The 20,616-nt window shown below is 43.5% G+C and overlaps 1 protein-coding gene across 2 annotated transcripts in view; it reads right to left on the minus strand.

Moving 5' to 3' along the window:
* Window positions 1–3,454, minus strand: part of PLOD2 (procollagen-lysine,2-oxoglutarate 5-dioxygenase 2) — a 56,249-nt gene extending 52,795 nt beyond the window's left edge. The window contains exon 1 of one of the 2 annotated variants that reach the window (XM_075098877.1): window positions 3,035–3,454. In XM_075098877.1, coding sequence (XP_074954978.1) covers window positions 3,035–3,158 — 124 coding nt within the window. In that variant the 5' untranslated portion in view covers window positions 3,159–3,454. The remainder of the gene's footprint in view (window positions 1–3,034) is intronic. The other variant, XM_075098878.1, reaches the window with a different exon arrangement.
* Window positions 3,455–20,616: the final 17,162 nt, after the last annotated feature.

Consider the following 20,616-nt stretch of genomic DNA (forward strand, 5'->3'; position numbering starts at 1 on the left):
GTCAGGACAGCTGAATTACCAAATTCTCTTGTTTGCGCACCAGAGGTGCTTCAGAGGGAAAGGCCTATCAATCACTGTTACTCACAACGCCCATTTTGGCTGAGCCCAAAAAAGTCAACAGAAATGGCAATACTACACACTGTATTTCCAAGTGAGTCCTTGCACAGCCAGACCAGTCAGCAATTACTGCTTGAAGCATTTGTGACCAGCATTTGATGGACGCGGGGGCAGAGGAAAGCCTGCTGGCTCAGAGCACTCCCACAGCCCGCCGGGCTGCCCACACCTCCCAGACAGGCTGGCTCTGGAAAGCCACCCACACTGCTGCAGCCCTCTCCATTACAAACCCCCTGCCAATGCACCCTCCCACCCCCCACATTTCGGGAGCACATATAGGCGGCAACAAACCATGGGGCCCATCTCAAAACCTGCCTGTTTCCTGCCATTACAACCTGTGGCCCCAATGCCTGCCTCAGTGCAGCCACGCTCCAGCTGGCCAAGTCCCCGCAGCCGCTCCAGGGAACAGATTCAAAGGTGGTGAAGCCATTTCCCATGCAAACAGCTGATTAATATAACATTTTAGGTGGGAACATCACTTACAACAGCTGCCAAGAGCAGTGTCTGCTTCTAGTGTAATGACAAATGTCTTTTCCACTTGCTCTCCGCACGTCCTGGACTGCATTACAGAATAAGCAACACACACGCACCAAGTACGGTGCAACAGAAATATTTTAACGCTGATGTTTTAACACAGAAACTTTTGTATCTTCACCATACAGGAGACACTGTTTCAGAGCTCAGCAGTGCACTTCTTTGTGGTTGCTTGAAATGTGAAGCTGAGGCAAAGGAGCACAGGAGGGATTTCTGCAAACATGGTTTGCCACAGGGCTGCACTGACTGCTCATTGCTCAAGTAACCACTGCTGTGCAACAGGCAGTTCTCTTGCTATAACTTTTCCAAGCCTTTCCAAGTAAAGCAGTAAAGTCTTATTAAGAAATAAAGATGCAGCTCTGCAGTCGGTTTTAGACACTCTTGTTACAGCTGATTTCTGAAGTGAACACCACTAATGGACGGTTTTAAAATCTGACAGGGTGTCTTTGCGCACTGCTTTACACCAAATTGTACAAAGTATCAAGAGATGAGAAATTAAAATGCAGGTTTCTAGAACTGGAGGCACACTAAGGTCTGCCCCTCTTCAGGAAATACAGCACAGACTCAGGGAAAGTGTTCAAGGGTTAAAACTGGGATAAAAACAAGTAACACAGCAGGCAGTGTCTGGGGTCATGAAACTACTCAAGGAGTGGTTTCAATTCAGCAGAGCCTGCTACAATTCAGGCTACTAATGTTTAAATTAAAAAGAATTAAGATTTTCCTGTGTGAATACATATATATAAATGTATCAGTGTTTTCTAACACTAGTTTGTGTAGCATCATTTTTCTTATTTATATAGATGTAGCGGTCTACTTCTCGCCTGCTCCATCATAGAGTGCTGTCTGCACTACGAACTCTTTGCTTTCCACACCTTTGAACACCAGCAGGATTAAAGAAAAATCCTTACCGTGCCAGCTATTCACTTCTATCAGCTTGAGATCCCACAACTCAAGTATGTAGTTAAAAAACGCATTATTTGAATTGATATTTTTGAGAAAATGTGATTGGAAGGACTATTTCCAGAGGAGCTTGACTTAGAATCTTGCTGCCCTGACCACAGACACAGAAGCTCAATATTTTACTCAAAGCATGCAGGCTGCACCTGCGAGGGACAGCGAAGGGAACAGCGGTGCTCACACGCCCCTGACAGACTGTGAACTACACTGCTCACCACAACCTCAGAGAAATCCTCTGCAGGACTAAAAGCAGCAAAGCATTAAGAAAACTGGAAATTAGAAGCTCACTGAGCATGGTATTCATCAACACCTTTTTTTTAAAAATAATTTTTTTATACCAGTTATCAACGAAGTCAGCAGTTTTCCTACTAAAATTAGAACTTGCTGACAAGACTTGCTTCTCAAAATAAGGAGCTTCTTTCTGCACACTAGAAGAAAATAAAGCTAGATATTAAAAATAACTTGATTACACTCTTGAGTAAGCAAGCCAAGAAATGAAACTATTTTGGATTTCATGTGGTAATAATCTAGTGGGATGAAATACCTTTGTATGCCTAGAATAGAAATCAGAAGTACAGATTCTAAAAAACTATTAGGGCGAGAAATACGTTTTGGTATATAGTTGGGCATACATGCGCTTATCTCTCTCCAAGGGTATTTCCTGTATACATTCTTTTATTTTACATGCTGAAGATAAAATTTCTTTCTATCTTCTGGCCCCTTGAAACTGAAGCAATGACAAAATGCAACGAGCAAAAAGCAAGCCAGCCTCTGAGGGCCGGGAAGGGGCACTGAAGCCTCCAGCTGACATTTGCACGAAGTAGGAAACTTCATCAGCAGTTGCTACAGTTTAAAGAAGAAGCGAATGACGCTATGCTTTTTCCAGCCTTGGAAAAACATGTTCATCGACACCTTGTCTCAGGGAAAAGGAAAAAAAAAAGGGGGTGGGGGGGGGTGGGGGGGGGGAAGAAAGTCGGGGAGACTCACTTCCTATTAAGGAATCTTTTTTCCTTTTCAGGGGGGTTACTCTATGACTCACTCCGGCGGACTAAAGGACTTACAGCCAAGCGGTTCCTCCCGACAGCAACCTGGGGAGCCCTGCCCCGGCCGGCGCCGCACCCCCTCCCGCACTGCCGAGCCCGCTCCCGCGGCCAGAGCGGTGTTTTAAAGTGCCGGGTGGAGGAGGGGGATGGGGAAAAAATATTAATAAATCGGCCGATTCCCAGCCTCCGCACAGGAGATGGAAGGGTTCTCCCTTCCCGGCGGATGTTACCGAGCCGGGGGGCACAAAGGCGCCGGTACCTCCCGGCCAGCAGCGCATCCCCGCCACGGCCGCCCTCACCGCGCCCGAACACACCTCCCACAGCCGGGGCACCGCGCCGCGGGGCTCCGCCACCGCACCCAACCCCCGCACCGCACCGCGCCTCACCTGCGGGGCCGGGCCCGGGGCGCCGCTCCGCCGCCGCCGACAGCGCCAGGGCCACCAGCAGCAGCAGCAGCGGCGGCGGCGGCGGCAGGAGGAGGCGCGGCGGCCGGGCGCCGCTCCACGCCATCTTCCCCCTCCGCACCCGCCGGCCTGCCGCCGCTCCCCGCGCCGCCAGCCCCCGAGAGCGGGGTGAAACGGGGCGGGGGTGGAAAACGAGGGGGAAAAACGGGTGCCTGAGGAGCCGCCGCGCCCGGGGTGCCGCTCCTCCTCCGAAGCGGGCAGAAGCGAGGGGCGCTGCCGCCCGCCCCAGGCTTTATACGGCGGTGGGAGGACCCGGGCAGCGAGGGCGCCCGGCGGCGCAACAGGAGCCGCTTGTGGCCGCCGCGACCGGGTGCACGCTGCTGCTGCTGCTGCTGCTGCTGCTGCTGCTGCTGCTGCTCCTCCTGCCGCCGCCGCCGCCGCCGCCGCCGCCGCCGGGGGAGGGGCGGGCGGCCAAGCCCTGCCTCGGGCCCCGCCGCCGAAGGTGCGCGGCGCTGCACACGCCCGGCCGCCGCCGCGGGGATGGAGCGGGCCGGGCCGGGCCGGGCGGAGCGCTCGGGAGGGCGGACACGGCAGCCGCCCCGGGTCGAGCCTGGCTCGGGCCAGCGCCGTGCCTCCGCTCGCCGTACCTGCCCGGGCGCGGCGCCGAGCTGGCCTCAGCTCCTGGGAGCGTTCTGGGCGGCGCTGGCCGCCTGGGGAGCTGTACTCCCCCTCAGAGCTTTTTGTCAGTGGTTTCGTTGGCCGCCATTACGTCCCGATAAACGTATTCCTGAAAATTTAATGATGTTCGGGAGGTGGCGAGCAACTGAAGCCGTTACTCCACGAGCCAACAGCAAACAATCTAACCCTTTCACGTATGGGCATAGGGACATCGGGACGGCGCTGCCCGTCCAATCTGCTTGTGAACAACCTACCTGTCAAACGCTCCCATCATTTTATCATTCAAACTTCCATAGAGGAACGCACACGTTTGCCTAATCTTAATGCACAAAACTATTACACTTTTATCATTAAAGAAACACCCAACAAATCACCATATTACTGAAGGCAAGCATGGTGATGATGAAGGAGATGTACTTGCCCACCTCCACTCTTTTTCCTGTGGTGATACAACCTATATTCAGAAAAATACTGCAAACAATATCTTAAATGTTTAAAAGTCATGTAAAATTATAAAAGCAGATGGCAACCTATTGGAAACAGTGTGAATCTACACCTTGGAAATATTATTTGAGGACCAAAGGCATAATCCAAAACAAAAATTAGTGCTGAAAGCAGTATTCATGTGTTTTAGATCCACCTAGATAATCGTCAAATAGACACCTCATTTTTTATCCTAAATGCCTCTATGGGCCTAACAGATGTGCTTTTTTGGACCCCTGTTGGAAAGAAAAAAAGGGGGAAAGAAGGGAAAACTTGACTTTGGCTACTGCAACCATAAGAACTGCATGCTTTTGCCTGGAACCCACACCAAAAATCAAAGCCTGCATTACGTGCCCAGATGCTTTTATGCTTAATTGGGAGAGCTCATTTGCTGTGGACCAGGCAGCGAACACAGCAGGGAGGGAGGTAGAGCAAACCAAAGAAAACAAACTGGGTCCTCGGTCCCAAGGAGCTCCTAGAAGAGAGAAGGCCCAGGAAAGCAGCAATGGGGAAACACTGAAAATGCATTAATGCAATGATGAAGCTGCAGTTGCCAACTCAGGAGAGACAGAAAAGACCCTCCAGTTCTTGGGCAATTACTCATGACCTACTTTCTCCTGACACCTCTGTCAGGCACGCAGAGATTCACCAGAGAACAAATATCTTTTGAATGCAGACAGTACGACCACATTTACGCACACATCCATGAACGGCCTCTGCTCACTCTTCCAAGAACCAGCACTACTGCTGCTGGTCAGCTTACTGCGTTAACTGAAAGCGAGAAATGCCGTCACTGGGATGATACTGCAAGTACTTCTACCATCATTTTTTAAAAAACACATTCACCATTTCAAATCAGAAATTGGGCCTATGAAAAATGAAGATGGAAGGAATAGTTACTATATTACAGCTATAGTTTTAAGGTAGAAAACAGATAACCAAGCATTTCAAGAGAGGTCCTCAACAGATTGAACGTCACCTCAGATCTACAACAGCTTAACAGTAACCCTTGTACTTGGAGATACAAAGAAAGTGTAATTACAAAGCTGAAATTATTTTTGTTATTATAAAATCAAGAAGGAATTAAATCAGAGGAGACATGTAGAACACACTTAGTACCATAAGCCATGAAAGAAAAGGCAGATTACTTCAATAAAGTCTAGGGAGAAAAAGAAAGGACTGTTGGGCATCATTTCAGAATATCTTGGTGGTTATGTCACGGCTCCCATGGATGGGACAGGAAGGAGATGAATCTTCAGCCTTGAGAACTGAGAGTAAACTCAGCAGCTAAGTGTCCCATACAAACACAGTGCTCTGAGAAATCACAGCTCAGCACCTCGCCTCTGTCAGAAGCAGCAGCTACTTTCATAGAATCACAGAATCGTTTAAGTTGGAAAAGACATTTAAGATCATTGAGTCCAACTGTTAACTCAGCACTGCCAAGTCCACCTCTAAACCATTTCCCTAAGCACCACATCTACGCGTCTTTTAAATACCTCCAGGGATGGTGACTCAGCTACTTTCCTGGGCAGCCTGGTCCAGTGCTTGACAGCCCTTTCAGTGAAGGAATTTTCCCTAATATACAATCTAAACCTCCCCTGGTGCAACTTGAGGCTGTTTCCTCTTGTCCTATCCCTTGTTATTTGGGAGAAGAGACCAACCCCCACCTCACTACAACCTCCTTTCAGGTAGTTGTAGAGAGTGATAAGGTCTCCCCTCAGCCTCCTTTTCACCAGGCTCAATAATGACAGTTCCCTCAGCTGCTCCTCATAAAACTTGTTCTCCAGATCCTTCACCAGCTTTGTTGCCCTTCTCTGGACACGCTCCAGCACCTCAATGTCTTTCTTGTAATGAGGGGCCCAAAACTGAACACAGTATTTGAGGTGCGGCCTCACCAGTTTAACAGAAACAATTTTTTTATGCACCAGAGACTAATACACAGGTCTGGAAACAGCACTGTTAGGTGGAAACCAATGGGCGTAAAGAGGAGGAAGCATCCAAGACAAATCCTAAGAGGCATTTTGTTATCAAAAAGTACATGTAAACAGTAACAGGGAAAAATGAAAAGAATTAGTGAAAGAAGGCTGTAAATATGCAATAATGAAAGAAAAGGAAATAGCTGGCAAAGACGGATTTCTAATGTATGAGGAAAATGATTTGAGAGAACTGTGATATAAACACAGCTCATACTTGTTGAGTGCAAGTCCAGACTTTGACTAGAAATTTTCCTTGGTCTCTTGAAAGCTAATTTCATTTTTGACTCTTCTTACAAACACAAGCTTTGCTCCCAGAGAGAAAACAGAGCGGAAAGCTACCCAAAACACTTCCTTCAAAGCAACAGATGTGGCCAAGACATCTCCTATGCCCAGAGGCTTCACTCGGACACTGGCCGATGGAAAGGAAAATGCTTGTGAAACTGAGCGCTACCAGCTGCACAGTGCCCAAGGGCACTGTCTTGCCCTGCCTCCACAGACATTTGGGTTAGAATTGCTACTTTTGTCCAGAAATACCAACTTCAAGGCCTGAACTGGCAGCTGGTGGTTAGCAGGGTCTTCAGCTCTCCCAGTGCTGTTGCAAGCTGCTTCAGTACTGTATTACTGTTATATTGTACTCAACACTTAAATCTCTGAACTGCCAAGTAGGAACTTAGCCTCAAATCAAAATAATTTTAAATAATAACATAGTGTGTAATGTAATGTGCATGTATGTGTGTTATACTGCAGAGGTTAACTCCAGAAAGTTTCTACAAATGTGCCGAGAACCACTGTCACATTCTTGCTGTTGTCACTATTTGCTCCTTTGACTTTTGACTTTATCAAGCCTTTTTAATAAAGAACAAAACCTTCCTTTTCCTCTGCGACAAGGCAATTTCTTCATGATAAACTACTCAGTTTGGTTAAGTGGGCATGGAGGAGGGGAGAGAGTCCATTACAGTTACTTGTGGGGCTCTGAATATGGGAGTCTAAGGAGTTTTCTTGTCCTACAACTTCAGCAATAGTGAGCAAAACCAAAAAGGGAGCAACTGCAAGCAGTCCTTTCTTCAGAAAGTCACTATGAAAAGTGATTTTCTGTAACCTTACAACCAGTTGCCAAATTAATTTTTTTTAAAACTCAGTGAATTTTGAACAGATCAGCCATAATGTCTAGAATTCAGCTGGTAGATATTTGGGCAAAATTCTACAGGACCTCTGCAGGAGACAACAGCTTCCTGAATTCTTAGCAATCTCCATTCCTTCAGTGCCTTTTCCTCAGATGTCTAGATCTTTTGCAACCTCAGTAACTCCCGGTCTGTATCTGGCTGGCCGTACCTCCTTTTCTCCATCTCTTTCACAATTGTCTGTAAGAAATTACCACGGGGTTGGCAACTTCCATCTTCCCCAAACCACCAAGAATTTTATATTTCAAAATGCATATAGCTGGTGCCACGTGCAATGGAAACAGACATAGTTCATTGCATCGCCAGCCCGTCACTGCAGCCAGGCAGAGCTAGGTCCTGTCGTACGAATCTGCCTTCTAAACTACAGAAGCTTCCTATAAGAGGCTTTTTTCATATCCATTAACTACTCTTCATTTCACTGTCTTTAAGAAGAACAAAGCCTATGCTCCTGCTGTGCTTTGCCTGTCCTTGAACTCACCTCACCTTGCATCTAGGCCTGAAAATCTTTTATTCTGGAGCCCCACTAGAATACCTTTTCCACAGACGCTAAAGGAGAGCAGTGTTGGTACATGAACTTCCTTCCCTAATCTTGCAACACTGAAATTGTTCATTATACAGTAATAAATCAAAAGAGAAGAAAAATAACAAGATTGGTCTGCAGAAAACCATGGGACAGAAAGAATTGTCAAGAATTCACCAGGAGCAGTATTCCAAGAATTAAAAAAAAACCCAAACAAACAACTCATCATCCAAGGATCCTAAGCCCCTTACCTCAATAAAGGTCATAAAGAGTTTTCTAATGTATAATGAATTTGATGTATAACAGCCAAAAGTCTATTTCATCTGGGCAAAAGTCAGTAATTCCTTATGTGTTTTCAATAGCAGCAGCCATTAGTCATTTGGTATGAAGAACAAATTAATTCCTCTCTCATTCTGTCCTAGCTTGTCCCCTCAAATATCTTTCTAGTTTCATAAAATTTGTCTTCTCTTTTTGTTACAACGGTAATTCCATATCTCTGTGATTTCACTGCCTGGGTCAAATGCATACAAACTATACAATTAAACAGAAGTTTTTGGCTTCATGTGGTTATATCACTCATCTAATTTATTATATCAAAGTAGTAACCCTGAGTTTAGCTTTGAGATTAAATTAGTAAAACACCTTTGGGTTAGTAAGTCATACTTATTTTTTCCAGTTCAATTATTTACCTTGTATAATTTGTAAAAAGAAAATACTGGTTTTGAATTATAAATTCAACACATACCATTATTTTACATGAGTTGGGGGTAGCTGAAAATGGAAGCTTGTTATTATAGAATAATATTAATAGAAATTAACATACCAAAATAATAGAAAACTTAAAAATCCCTTTTCAGTCACAGGAAAAATTGTTCTTCAGATATATTTTATTTAGATGCTTGTGGCTGTTTTAATTTGACTTCAAATCAATGAAATACTAGAACTAAACTAGAATTAAAAAAAAAGATTTATGTATATATTTCACAAAAATACATCAATATGAATGTAAAGGCCCATCTGGCAATAATGTGGCATTAAAATGTGCATCACGTTGTGTATGTGTATGTGAGCCTTTAATAAGGGCCTCTTAAGTACTTCAACCCTAATAAGAAATCTTCCATACATATTTTATTTTCAAGGAATGAGGCTAAATGTTACTGAAATTCTGCTCTCGCTGTCTGAAAATAGTTTCCCTTTGGTTGCCTCCCTTTAATTTATCCTCTCCTTCAGTAAGAACATTTATTTAAGTTGCCGCCCCTGTCTTATTATGGGTGCAATCCAGCCTGTTGCCAAGACGTGCTGAGCACTATTCAGGGGTGCTGAGACCCCGCTGATTTCAGCGGATGCTCAGCACCTCTTGCTGTGGAGTGCTGAGTGAATCTTTTGGGCTATAGTCATAGGTTCTTTCCCAAGCCACCCAATCAGGAATTACTCTGTTTCATTCACTCATTTATAATTATAGCTCTAAACAGGGCATATGAGCAAAAGATTAATAGTGTAAGCAAGCATTTCCAGGGTATAATCAGCTGTCATCCTACAATTACTTGAAAGATTGAATGAGTGGCTTTGAAATTACAAGGGGAGTTACATTCCTTTACTGAGACTGAGCAGCAAGACGTGAGTGCCCATGAAAAGCTGTGCTAAATTTTTGTCTGCGGTCCATTCTTCGGCATTTATGACATGATTACTCCAGCCTCAAGGTCCTATCCTGCACTACAAAAGTCAGTGAGCATCATAAGAGAATAAATCCTGGTGACCTGGCCTTAAACCTGATGCTTAGACCTCCATCACTGCTGCTGGTAGACACGAAGGTCTGATCCCCATTTTTTGCTTTCATTGTGTTCATTTTAATGTGATTTATATAGGCACAAGAAACTGAGAATGAAATCCTGCAGAGTGTATCTTGTAAACCCTGCTGGTCAGGGTTGATCTTATAAAGATTTTAGTCCCATCACCCAATAAACTATAAAATGCTTCCCAGAGCCTCAAATGAGAGGTGTTGAAACGGACAATTAATCATAATGACTAATCTAGAGTCTTGCTTTTGTTACAGTTTAGGGATGCAGAAAAGAACATAACGGAAAAGGAACTGATATTCAAGAAAACCGGCTGAAAGAAACATTTACATTGGGATTAATAGGAACTAGTGGAAAAATGTGTTTACAAAATTGTCTGGGAGTCTATGTGAGTGTTTGCGTCTATGTGAACAAACCATCGTAATGTAAAAAATGTTCCTCTGAAGCAAGCCTGTGGCATTAAATAGACTGAAGTGTGTCATGTGTATGACCAATAGAGGAGGGGAGGTCAGTATGTGTTTTACAATAGTTACCCTAAAGCCTACTTTTTTTTGTGAATTCAGAAGCCTAGTAGAGACTCCTCAAGTGGCAATTTGGAAAAACCGCTGGAGCAGAGAAGCACGTCCCACAAGTATTCCCCTACGGGAAGACATCAGATTTCATATTTTCTATTACTGGAATGGTTTTGGTCGAAGTTTTTTTTCCTGCCCCTGCTCTGGGAGTTTTATGACCGTTCTGCCTGTCCACAATGATCTCATTCTCTCCAGCTGACTTGTATAGGGTAAATAGAAACTGCTGTCTGACAAAACCTAATTTTGACAGGTAGGTCTTTTTAGTAATTTAGCTTGATTTATAACAAAATTGCCATTAAATTATTCTTATTTCCTACTTCCTGTATGATCTAAATGAGGAATCCCAGATGGCCCCAGAACAACTTCTGGCAGCATTTCTGGAGTGCTGGATTTGAGAGAGAAAGAAAGGAGATGGGCTGGCCATTATTTTGCTGCTGCGAAACTCGCCTTGCACAAAGCCTTCCAACTTCCACTTTTCAGCAAGCATTGTGTGACAGAGCGACCACAGGAAAGGTGAGGAAAAGCTGAGAGCCACAGATCTTACTTAATTTAGTGCCTCTCTGGTTGGTCAAAATATCATATGGCTTTGCAATACCTAACTATTTTGCCTCTTGACAAGAAAACCTTTTAAAGGGAAAAAGAGGTGGCAGCCAATAAAAACAAGGCATGGAAAGTAAAAATACTATCTTTAAATGAACAGCTAAATACAGTTACCAGGAAAGTTGAGGTTGTGAGCACTGTCCCTGACATGAGCAAGAAAGCAAGAAAATCTCATGACTGAATCAGTAGGCGAATGTGCTTTCAAGCTTAGAAACATTTAGGAGCTAAACAGTGCCTTTGAGGGTTTTTTTTCCTCATCCTCTTCTCCATCTTTCATTGCATGTGCACATAGTTTTGCTTGGTAGAAAGGGATGTGAAGGGAGGTTACATTCAGATCACTACTAAAAAACTTTCTCTGCAGAGCAGGAGTCACAACTGTGAGCCCACACTAATGTACGTAGTCACTTAACTTGGTGACTGCTAGGGTAAGTGTGAGAGAGGAACAGATTCAGACCTTTAACACTGAAACGCCAGGAGTTACTGAAGCAATGAAAAAGATTTAGGTTTTGGGCTGTGTACTGTGAAAGTGAAAAGCGTTCAGTCTGGATGCTTCTTGATTGTACTTCTTAGGCTAGTGAGCAAAAGCACGCATACTTTTTTTAAGGCTGGGAGCTTGACTGTTCTCAGCTTACACGGGAAGGGACACAGAGGAGGCAAGCTTTGAATAGCAGCATAGTTTTGATAAATGTGATCCACTCTGCATCCAGGACAACTTGCCTATTTACTGTTCAGGGAATGACTGGAAGAAATTGAGAACTTCCCATAGATCCTCAAAAGGGGTCTTTTCAAAAGGTTTGGAAATTTAATTCTTTTTTGGCACATCACTCAACAGAAGCCAGAAAGATGGCTACTTCGAATCTTTGAAATAATTTCTCAGAGACTGCAGTTTGTGCTTCTTTAGTTTGAATGCTCAGGGAGGTGAAGCCTCTGTCTAAGATAATTCTGATGACTTGTCAAGGTTGGTAAAACCTGACATTGGCAGTACATCTTGCTCCTGTAGTCTGGGCTTTAGGAGGGTACTTTCAAAGGTGATCTGGCTGCTTCACTTCTAGATAATCCGAAGCCTGTACTGTTCAAGGCAACATAAAGATTGACTCTACATTAGGGAATGCGATGGAATGAAATTCCTTACTATTTGAAGAAAACTAAACAAACTTACTCTATGTATTAGAATAAGACAGCACCCTCCTCCAGAATGGGGAAGGAACATCATGATGAATAAATAGCAGGAGTCACAGGTAGCCCAGCAGTGCTCCAGCACTGTGAACAGCTATTCATAAAATCCCAAGCAGAATTAAGAAAGTGGCCAAAATTGCACATAGTGGCCAAAATTGCACATAGCCTAAGCATCATATGCTGACAAGCCTGGATCAGTGTCTTCTTCCACTCCTTCCTCTTCCTCAGTCTTTTTCACTCCATCAAGAGGATATGGGTAGTATATAAGGCTGTAGCCAAAATCTCCTCCATGGGTTTTAGAAGAGTAGAAGTCACAATACTCAACCTAATAGTGTGCTCAGATAAACTTTGCTGGCAGCCTCTATTCCAGGGTACCTAAAGGAGGAGGGAAATTTGGTAGGCACAGAGCACACATCCCCAGGACACTCCTAGCAAATGGCCAGGTAAGAGCCATCCTGTTGTCATAGCAAAGGAAAGGGGTAGACGTAAGTCCCCGTTCCTTGTATCCCTGTACCAATGTAAGGATATTCTTGCTTTTGAGATATTCAGACATTAGCAATGTGCTTTGATGTAGCCAGAAAGAAACAAGGAAAACCTTATAGCCTCTATATCTAACTCAGGCAGGCAGCTACCTAGCAAATTATCACCTCCGAAAAACCCTTACTTACAGGAAAGTTTTATTAATGTGGCTGTCTCGTTGTGCTTACATTCTGCCTGCCAGAATTCAGAATTCCACTGAAATAAGGCCTGCAGAACTCACTGTGGATCAGCTGTAATGCTCCCCACGCGTAGTGGGGAATAGCGATACTACTTATTCTTGCATACAGGTTCCCAGGGTGGGATTTGTACACCTGATTTAGGAAAAAAAAAAAATCAGTAATACTACTCTTGTTACTCAGCTTGGAAAGGCTATGTAAACGTTTGTGTTAAGCTACTAAGTTGTTTTTAACCAAACAGATTTGATACAAATTGTAAACAAAAAATATCCTTTATGCCAGTCATTTTCATATTATTTCCCTTTCATCTATCCTCATTTCCAAGATGCTGCTTCTTCACTTTTTCTACCAAAATATGCTCATGCAATGTAGCCAGAGCTGTATTAGGACTGTATTAGCCTACTCTCAGTATAAAAGCTCTGCAGGTCCATGCATATTTCATTCTCTGTGTTTCATGACAGGGACTTGTGACTATGTTTAGCTCAGTCCCCTTTTCTTGTGTATAATCTTTGGTTCTGCCAGCTCTACATAGAGATGACTCAACCACCTCTAAGTCCTCCAGCCTGGAACAGTGCTCAGAACACATCCTTCCAGCCCTTTGGTAAATGCACTCAGCCGTGAATACAGCACTTCCAGTCATGTGGCCTTCATCTTTTTTTCAAGACCCTTTTGAAGTCGTTGGTTCATGGGATGCAAGAATCAAATCCCAAGGCTGTGGATCACTTAATCCTCTCACTTTGCATGTATTTTTACACTAGCCATTTGGAGTGTTTGTACCTAAACTGAACACAGCTCGAGGGGGTTGTTGGATCAGGCCCCTGGACATTAGTGCCATCTGAAAGATTTCAAGCTGTCAGATAACATAAAAGCCATGGTTTCCAGTTCTCAAAATAGTGTCCATGCAAATAATTTTGAAATAGTACTGTGTGCAAGAAACTAGGAACTGCTGCGAACGTTATTAGTTTCTCATCCAAAGGCAAGGCAATTTCTTTTTTTCAACATCACCTTCCTAAACAGCACCCCCATATTATAAACACCTTCAGAAGTTTTTCAAGATAAAAAATGTTTAGTGAACATCTTTCCCCAGACAGGAACATTAAGTAATCCCGGTAGATTATTATTAATTTGATTTTATTGTTGCTATCAGTTTGGTAAATTTGGTATTGTTTGACTCCAGAGGAGTGTCCGACACATTGTGCACAGCACTGTAGTGACAGTCTGCAAAAGCCTACCCAGCACCACCTGAGCTAGCAGGGGACTAGCAATCTGAATGATGACATTGAGACTATTATTAAATGTTTACTGAGCCATCAGAACTCCTCAAACCACTATATAAAGCTATTGTGAGGTATTAGTATTGCCACAGGCTATTCATGTTATCCAATTTTAAGGTTCATGCCCCTAGAGATAATAGTGATAACCTCCTCAACTTTCCAATCCAAAGAATAGAAATCACTTGCTCCCAAAACAAAATATAATCTTTAAATTGGACCACGCTTGAAGTAGCTACCAAAGCCAGAGGGAGCACTATGATGCAGTTTCCAAAGGACACTGAAGACAAGACAAAGGCAGAAAAAATTTCCCTCTAAATCACAGAAATTCAGGAAAACTCATACATAGCTAAAGCCAGGCTTCTGCAAAATCTCAGTTGCAGCCTCTTTCTCTTCTTGGTACCTTGTGTGTCTTTTTCCAAACCAGTGTCAGAGAGGATGAAGATCTTGTTGTTTTAGTAAGAGTAGGCCATTTAATCCTGCTCTTCATATCTTCCTTCTGCTGTTTGTGGGGAGCCCAGCTTGCTGTATGTCAATACGCATTTGTTCTGTTGAACCATTACAAATAATTCTCTAGTTCTCAAACATAATTCTAGCATTTTATTCCCCTTATGCTCTAGGACTATAGTTGACACAGCTGATGGTGCAGCTGAATATAAGCTTCCATAAACAAATGCTGTGCATTTGAACTCAACTGCACGTAGGCCGCCGACACACTTTTTCCACTCTGGCTGTTTCTCCCTGCAGCCAACTGGGGAAGATGTTTTGGCCGTGACTCTGCTGTAGATTACTCCACATCAGACCAACATCTGACTGGAGTAAGAAAAAAGCTACTGGTTAAATACCCATGATTTTCAGCTGGCGAGCCAAGAGCCTCAGACAAGATGCACTCCCTCTCTCTTTTGAAAAGGGTCAGCGCTTTCAGGCTGACCTTCAAAGCTGAGCTTTGTGTGAGTGTGTATTCTTCACCTCTCAAAGACAGGGAACTTACTCCAGCACTTTAAATTTTACTGGCTGTATTTGCTTTTCATATAGTGCAGACAGGGGATATTATAGGTAGGTATTTGCTTTACAATCACCGTTTATATCATTTACTCTTTTTCTTTTCATCCCAGAGAAAGGCTAACTCTTTCCCATGGAATTTCTCTTAAGTGAGTCACGGAAGTCAACTGTTGCCCAGGCACTTACAGGAAAGACAGATTTACATTTTATGTGCATTTTTAGGAATGTTCTTCTGTCACACCATACATCTCAATGACTAAATCGGGTCATTCCTTTACTTTTTCCCCTCTTCGCAATGTAGAGGAAAACAGACGTGATTTATCAGTCTGTCATTGTGGAGGAGGCTTGATTCTGAGTTTGTCCATCCACTTCTAACTCACATAAACCTCAGTCTGTGATTCCCATCATTCTGGGGCTCCATAACCAGAAAGCATGACTGGGCAGAGAAAGGCTTTGATACTTTGGTGATTAACATTTAAAAAACACCTAATTTAGACGATGGATGGATGATAGGAAGGAAGCAGCATCTCTCTGTGACGTGGTCTCCCCCTAGCCCACTGAAAAATATTTGGCAGTCAGCAAAGATTCAGAAAAGAGGTACTAGCAAATATGCTTTTTTTTTCTCCACGTATGCTGTGCCTGAGATGGCTGTTCATGACAAGGTACTGGGGGACAGCTTATGTCACTGGCAACAGGACCTGCAGCCACCCTGCACAACACCTTGGTCCTCCCCAGCTGCCACAAGTTTGCGCCCTATAGCAGTGCTATAGGGAACCCTGTGCCTTTGCAGTGGTGAGAGAGGAAGCAAATACTGCTTTTAAGGAGATGATTCGCGTGAATGCTTTTCAGCCTTCTACAGGTTTTAAGCTTATGGAATAAATTCTTAATCTTGCACTAAAACTCATTCAAGAGTTGTGTATGTAAACTTTTAAACCAAAGTAACCTTTTGCACCAGTCATCTGCTCCACTATTAGCAAGTAACCGATAGGACTTAGAAGAAATTTAGTTACTGCTCCCCAGGCACAGAAATCTCCAGTAAACAGGGCACTGTCCAAATCTAATCCAATCATTAATTCAAGTATCATTACTTAGAGAATTCCATCATGTATGAAAATATAAACACTTTAAGTACAAAATTGCTAGATTAACAGGAGCATCTTCATAATTCTACCTGGCTGCTTTTTTTTTTCCCTGTCTTTGGGGAGAAAAAAAAATTATAGTCCTTATATTTTAACATGAGAAGAGACATTTGATCAGCTGTTCTGACCAGAATGTCACACTCATCGCATTCCTTTTATGTACCCTTATATTACAGCCAAGAGCATGAGTTAGATTAAAACATTTTGGTCCTCAGCAGAGTAAACTGTTGACACCATGGTGACAGCCTGTTAACAGCAACCGGCTATTAGTGGAATTGCTGTGGGAGTCTGTAGGAAGGCATTTGCAAATGCTTTATCAATACAGATTTACCTCCGCAGCAAAAAGAACAGACAGCAGCAGTTGTTGTGGCCTGGGTGGATATGCCATATTCATCTTCCTAGCTGAAGAAAAAGCACTTGAATAAATATGAATTGCAGTTAGGTAGCTCAGGTGAAGGGGAAGGTAACAGTCTCAGGGAAGGAATGAAGTTTCAGGAATTGCAACAGTTTTCCATGTGCCTGTAATCAGGCAGCACCCAAAGCACGTCTCCAAGGCAAGCACTAATCACACTCTCTTTTCCAGCCACTCTAGGCTGCAGCTTGATTATGTTGAGATTTCAAGCCCTGATATTTTTAGCACCTTTCTCTTGCTTTTTTTTTCCATTGTCAGCAGGTATATTTGTGTTTTTAAATGGTCAAATTCTAATCTTAAATATACATTAACCAAAAATCCCCTAATCTGTACCTGGATAGAAATACAGGTGGACTGGATCTGAGCTGAGTTGCAGAGATTTATTAGTGGTGCTAAGGGCCCTCTGGACCAGGCAGTTAATTGCCTTTGGATTCATCAAGCTTTGGCTCAATAAGATTTTGAAGTCAAACATATTTCATAGATGTTTACACCTCATTACATCTTTTTGAGAATATAAAAATTTGACTAGTGAATATTTCTGTTTGCAAATTTGGCTTGAGTTTATCTGACAGCGAAAGCTTTTTCTGAATTTCACCACATAATTACGGAAGTGCAAATCCCCAGGAGAAACGATCTGCTGTAAAGATTTCATATTCGCAGCTTAAGAGGCATTGATTAGTTGATGTTTTACTCCAGCACCACATTGTAGCAGCTCCCTTAAAGCATACATAACCACTGATATTTTTATAATTTATTTTTCATTACTTTTCTTTAATATGCACTTTTGCACAAATATTTCCTTCAACTAAACTTATTGCTTAGAAAGTTGAACACCGTAAATGGACCACAAACAACATATGTAAATTTAATTCATTTATTAAACAGAGATTTTACCTTCCTCTCTCTTGCTCTCTCCTCTACCACTGAAACATTAACTATTTTATCTTTTCCTTTTTTTTTCCTCTTTTTTTCTTTTTTTTCCCATGGAAAAATGTGTGCTGCAATGCACAGGTAAGTTCTTGTTCATTTCAATGGCTGGCTTTAATTCCTGGTGCATTTTAATATTAGCTCACTACCTCTCATGGCCTTTCTAAAGTTTGTTCAGTGGAAAAAAAGGACAGGGCACAGCGAGCCCTTTCTTTTCTATCCTCATCTGGCAACAAGCAGAATACAGACATAAACACAGTGCCGGCAAGCTCAGCTTCAGTACACGGAAAGACCTATATTTTGCAGGAGCCACAAATTCCGCTCCCTGAAAAATGAGAAATTTGCTGACAAAATAAAGCAGTGCGCCTTGGTTCCACTGCATGGCTATGCTCAGTGGGATAAAAAGTAGTTTTATACCAGTTCACAGAATCACAGAATGGTGGGAGTTGGAAGGGACCTCTGGAGAACATATTGTCCAACCCCTTTCGTGAGCAGGCACACCCAGAGCAGGGGGCACAGGAACGCATCCAGGCAGGTTTTGAATGTCTCCAGGGAAGGGACTCCACACCCTCCCTGGGCAGCCTGTGCCCCTGCTCTGGCACCCGCACAGGAAAGGAGTCTTTCCTCATATTCAGGTGGAACTTCCTGTGTTCCAACTTGTGCCCATTGCCCCTTGGCCTGTTGTAGGGCACCACTGAAAAGAGTCCAGTCCCATCCTCTCAACACCCACCCTTTAGATATTTATAAGCATTGATAAGATCCCCCCTCAGTCTTCTCTTCCCCAGGCTGAACAGACGCAGGTCTCTCAGCCATTCCTTATGAAAGATGCTCCAGTCCCCAATTATTAAAAAGTTAAAAAACTTCATACCATTTAAAAAGCAGGACTGGCTGCAGGAGTAAAAGAAGACAGGATTTAGCTTCTAAAGTGTAGGTTTCCAGCAAATGTACGCAGCCCTTGCAGTATTAGGATTCATTTTGATCAAATTCCCCAGGGCAGGTGTTGCTCCATATCATACTGTGTGGCTGCAGAGAGCCACAGTAAAACCAGGAGACAGAGCCTGAGCTGAAATATCAGCTGGAGGGATTGTGAAAGATCATGAAGAACTGAAGAAACAACTTACAGAATGTAAAGACTGTTGGAGTGAGCTCATCAGTGATGTACATGACAGCTCAGGTTTACAGTGGGGTATAACTAAATAGAAAGTGGACCAGCACAAAGCACTGCTTGTGCGAGTTCAGATACTTTGTGAGGTTGTGCTGTTCAAATTGTGCCCAAAAAGATCCCAATGCTCAGGAGGAACTGTACACTTACACAAGAGGAACTATACTTCAGAGCAGGAGCATGCAGCCAGGTACAGACCACCGTTGCACTGGCGTGCTGGTTATACATAATACCAGGAGAACATTGCTGTAAGCCACAAAGTCAAGGCAGCTCCAAGGTCTTTAGTGTCTTCAGGGTCAAAACCTATGACTGGGTCATTTAAATTAGCAGGTTACCTTTTGTTTACAGTTTTCTTCTTATCTTTAATTATAGCCTTCATCATACACCCCAGTTTGCACAGGAGGTGCCATGCAGGATTTGCCACCCACCACTTGCTGTTGGGGCTCGGTGTCAGCTCACAGCATCACCATGGTGCCATCACCACAGCGCCAGTGCCTTCTCCCAGCTTCGTATGCAGTGCTGTGGCAGCGTTACAGCATTTGACCACTTACCTTTGAAATATGCCTTTGGCTGTGGTCCTCGCAGCTGGGATGTAGGGTTGCACAGGAATTTTCATGTTGCTGATCATCTCTGCACCACTCCCTTGGTGCATGCAACAAGGAACAGGAGGCTCCTGGCCAGAAGGCCAGGCCAGCAGCCCCTGCATTGCACTAGCCAGCTCCCCAGATCTTTTTTTGACATGCATTTGTAATCAGGTTGCACAGCAGGGCCAGGGACACCGGGAGTTGCTGAGGTCCTGATGCATACAGCACCAGTGAGGGCTTCCCTCTGTGCGTGTTGCCCAGCCTTGTACCAGTTTCTGTTTGCTCCTCAGTAAATGGCAATCAACAAAGGAGAAATATTGACTTCCTCAGCTGCTACCAGCTGCCCTGGTTCAATAACTAGGTCAGCTAAAGGTTAAACCAGCTGAAGCATGAGCAGCAAGCTTAAATTTCAAAAAAAAAAAAAAAAAAGAAAAACACAAACAACCAAAGCCTGGGGGGAAGCCTGGAATAGATTCCCAGGCCTGCCTGGCCTTAGATCTCCCATCCCTTGCCTTCTCCTCTGTCCCTCGCCCTCTCCTCCACTGCCCCGCAGTGCTTTCAGTCCACATCACAGCCATGCACGCTGAAGCCACCTCATGCGTGGGGGGCTAAATGCACCTCAGAGGTAAATCAGTGACATTAGGCCAGCAATTAAATTAGCCTGTTTGCTTTGACATACCCTGCATAACTTCTTGCATTATGTAGCAAATTGTGGCAGAAATCATAGTCCAATTGCAAATTTTATCATTCTATAATGCAACTTTAAGGACATTACACAGTATTTGTCTGGGGTTTTTTAAATCAATCATGGTTTAACATACTTTCACACACATTTTTTAATTTTCCTGGTGGCACATAATTGCATTTGAAGCTTAAGATTTTGCAGCTTTGGTGGGAAAGACACATCTAGCTTTCCACACTTATGTAGGGAATACATACTTTGGAGATAGTGTCATCTGAAATTCTTCCACTGAAAAAATCAGAACAACTAACGAAACTGCCTGTGAATCACAGAGCGAGGTTTTAAGCAGCGAAAAAAAAATTCCTGTGCTAACATTGCCACCTATTGGCACCCGTTGAAAAACAGGAGGCAGTCCTCGTAAATCCCTGTTCTCATCTCTTCTCCCTCTTCGGTATTCCTTACAATGATTTAATGTATATTTTGTCCCCACCGCTGTCTTTAATAACATAGTATTATCAGGGAAAAAATGCAAATAAACTAAAACCAAGTGATATGTCAAATATATCTGTAGAACAGAGGATAAAGTGTCTCCAGAACAAAATCAGCAATGCATGGAAGTCTCCCTGTGAGTGTCAACAAGGAGCTACTAGAGTCCTAGAGCAGTCTGACCCGGTACATAAGCATAGC

Source organism: Phalacrocorax aristotelis, chromosome 7 (assembly GCF_949628215.1).
Source record: "Phalacrocorax aristotelis chromosome 7, bGulAri2.1, whole genome shotgun sequence".
NCBI classification, from domain to species: Eukaryota; Metazoa; Chordata; class Aves; order Suliformes; family Phalacrocoracidae; genus Phalacrocorax; species Phalacrocorax aristotelis.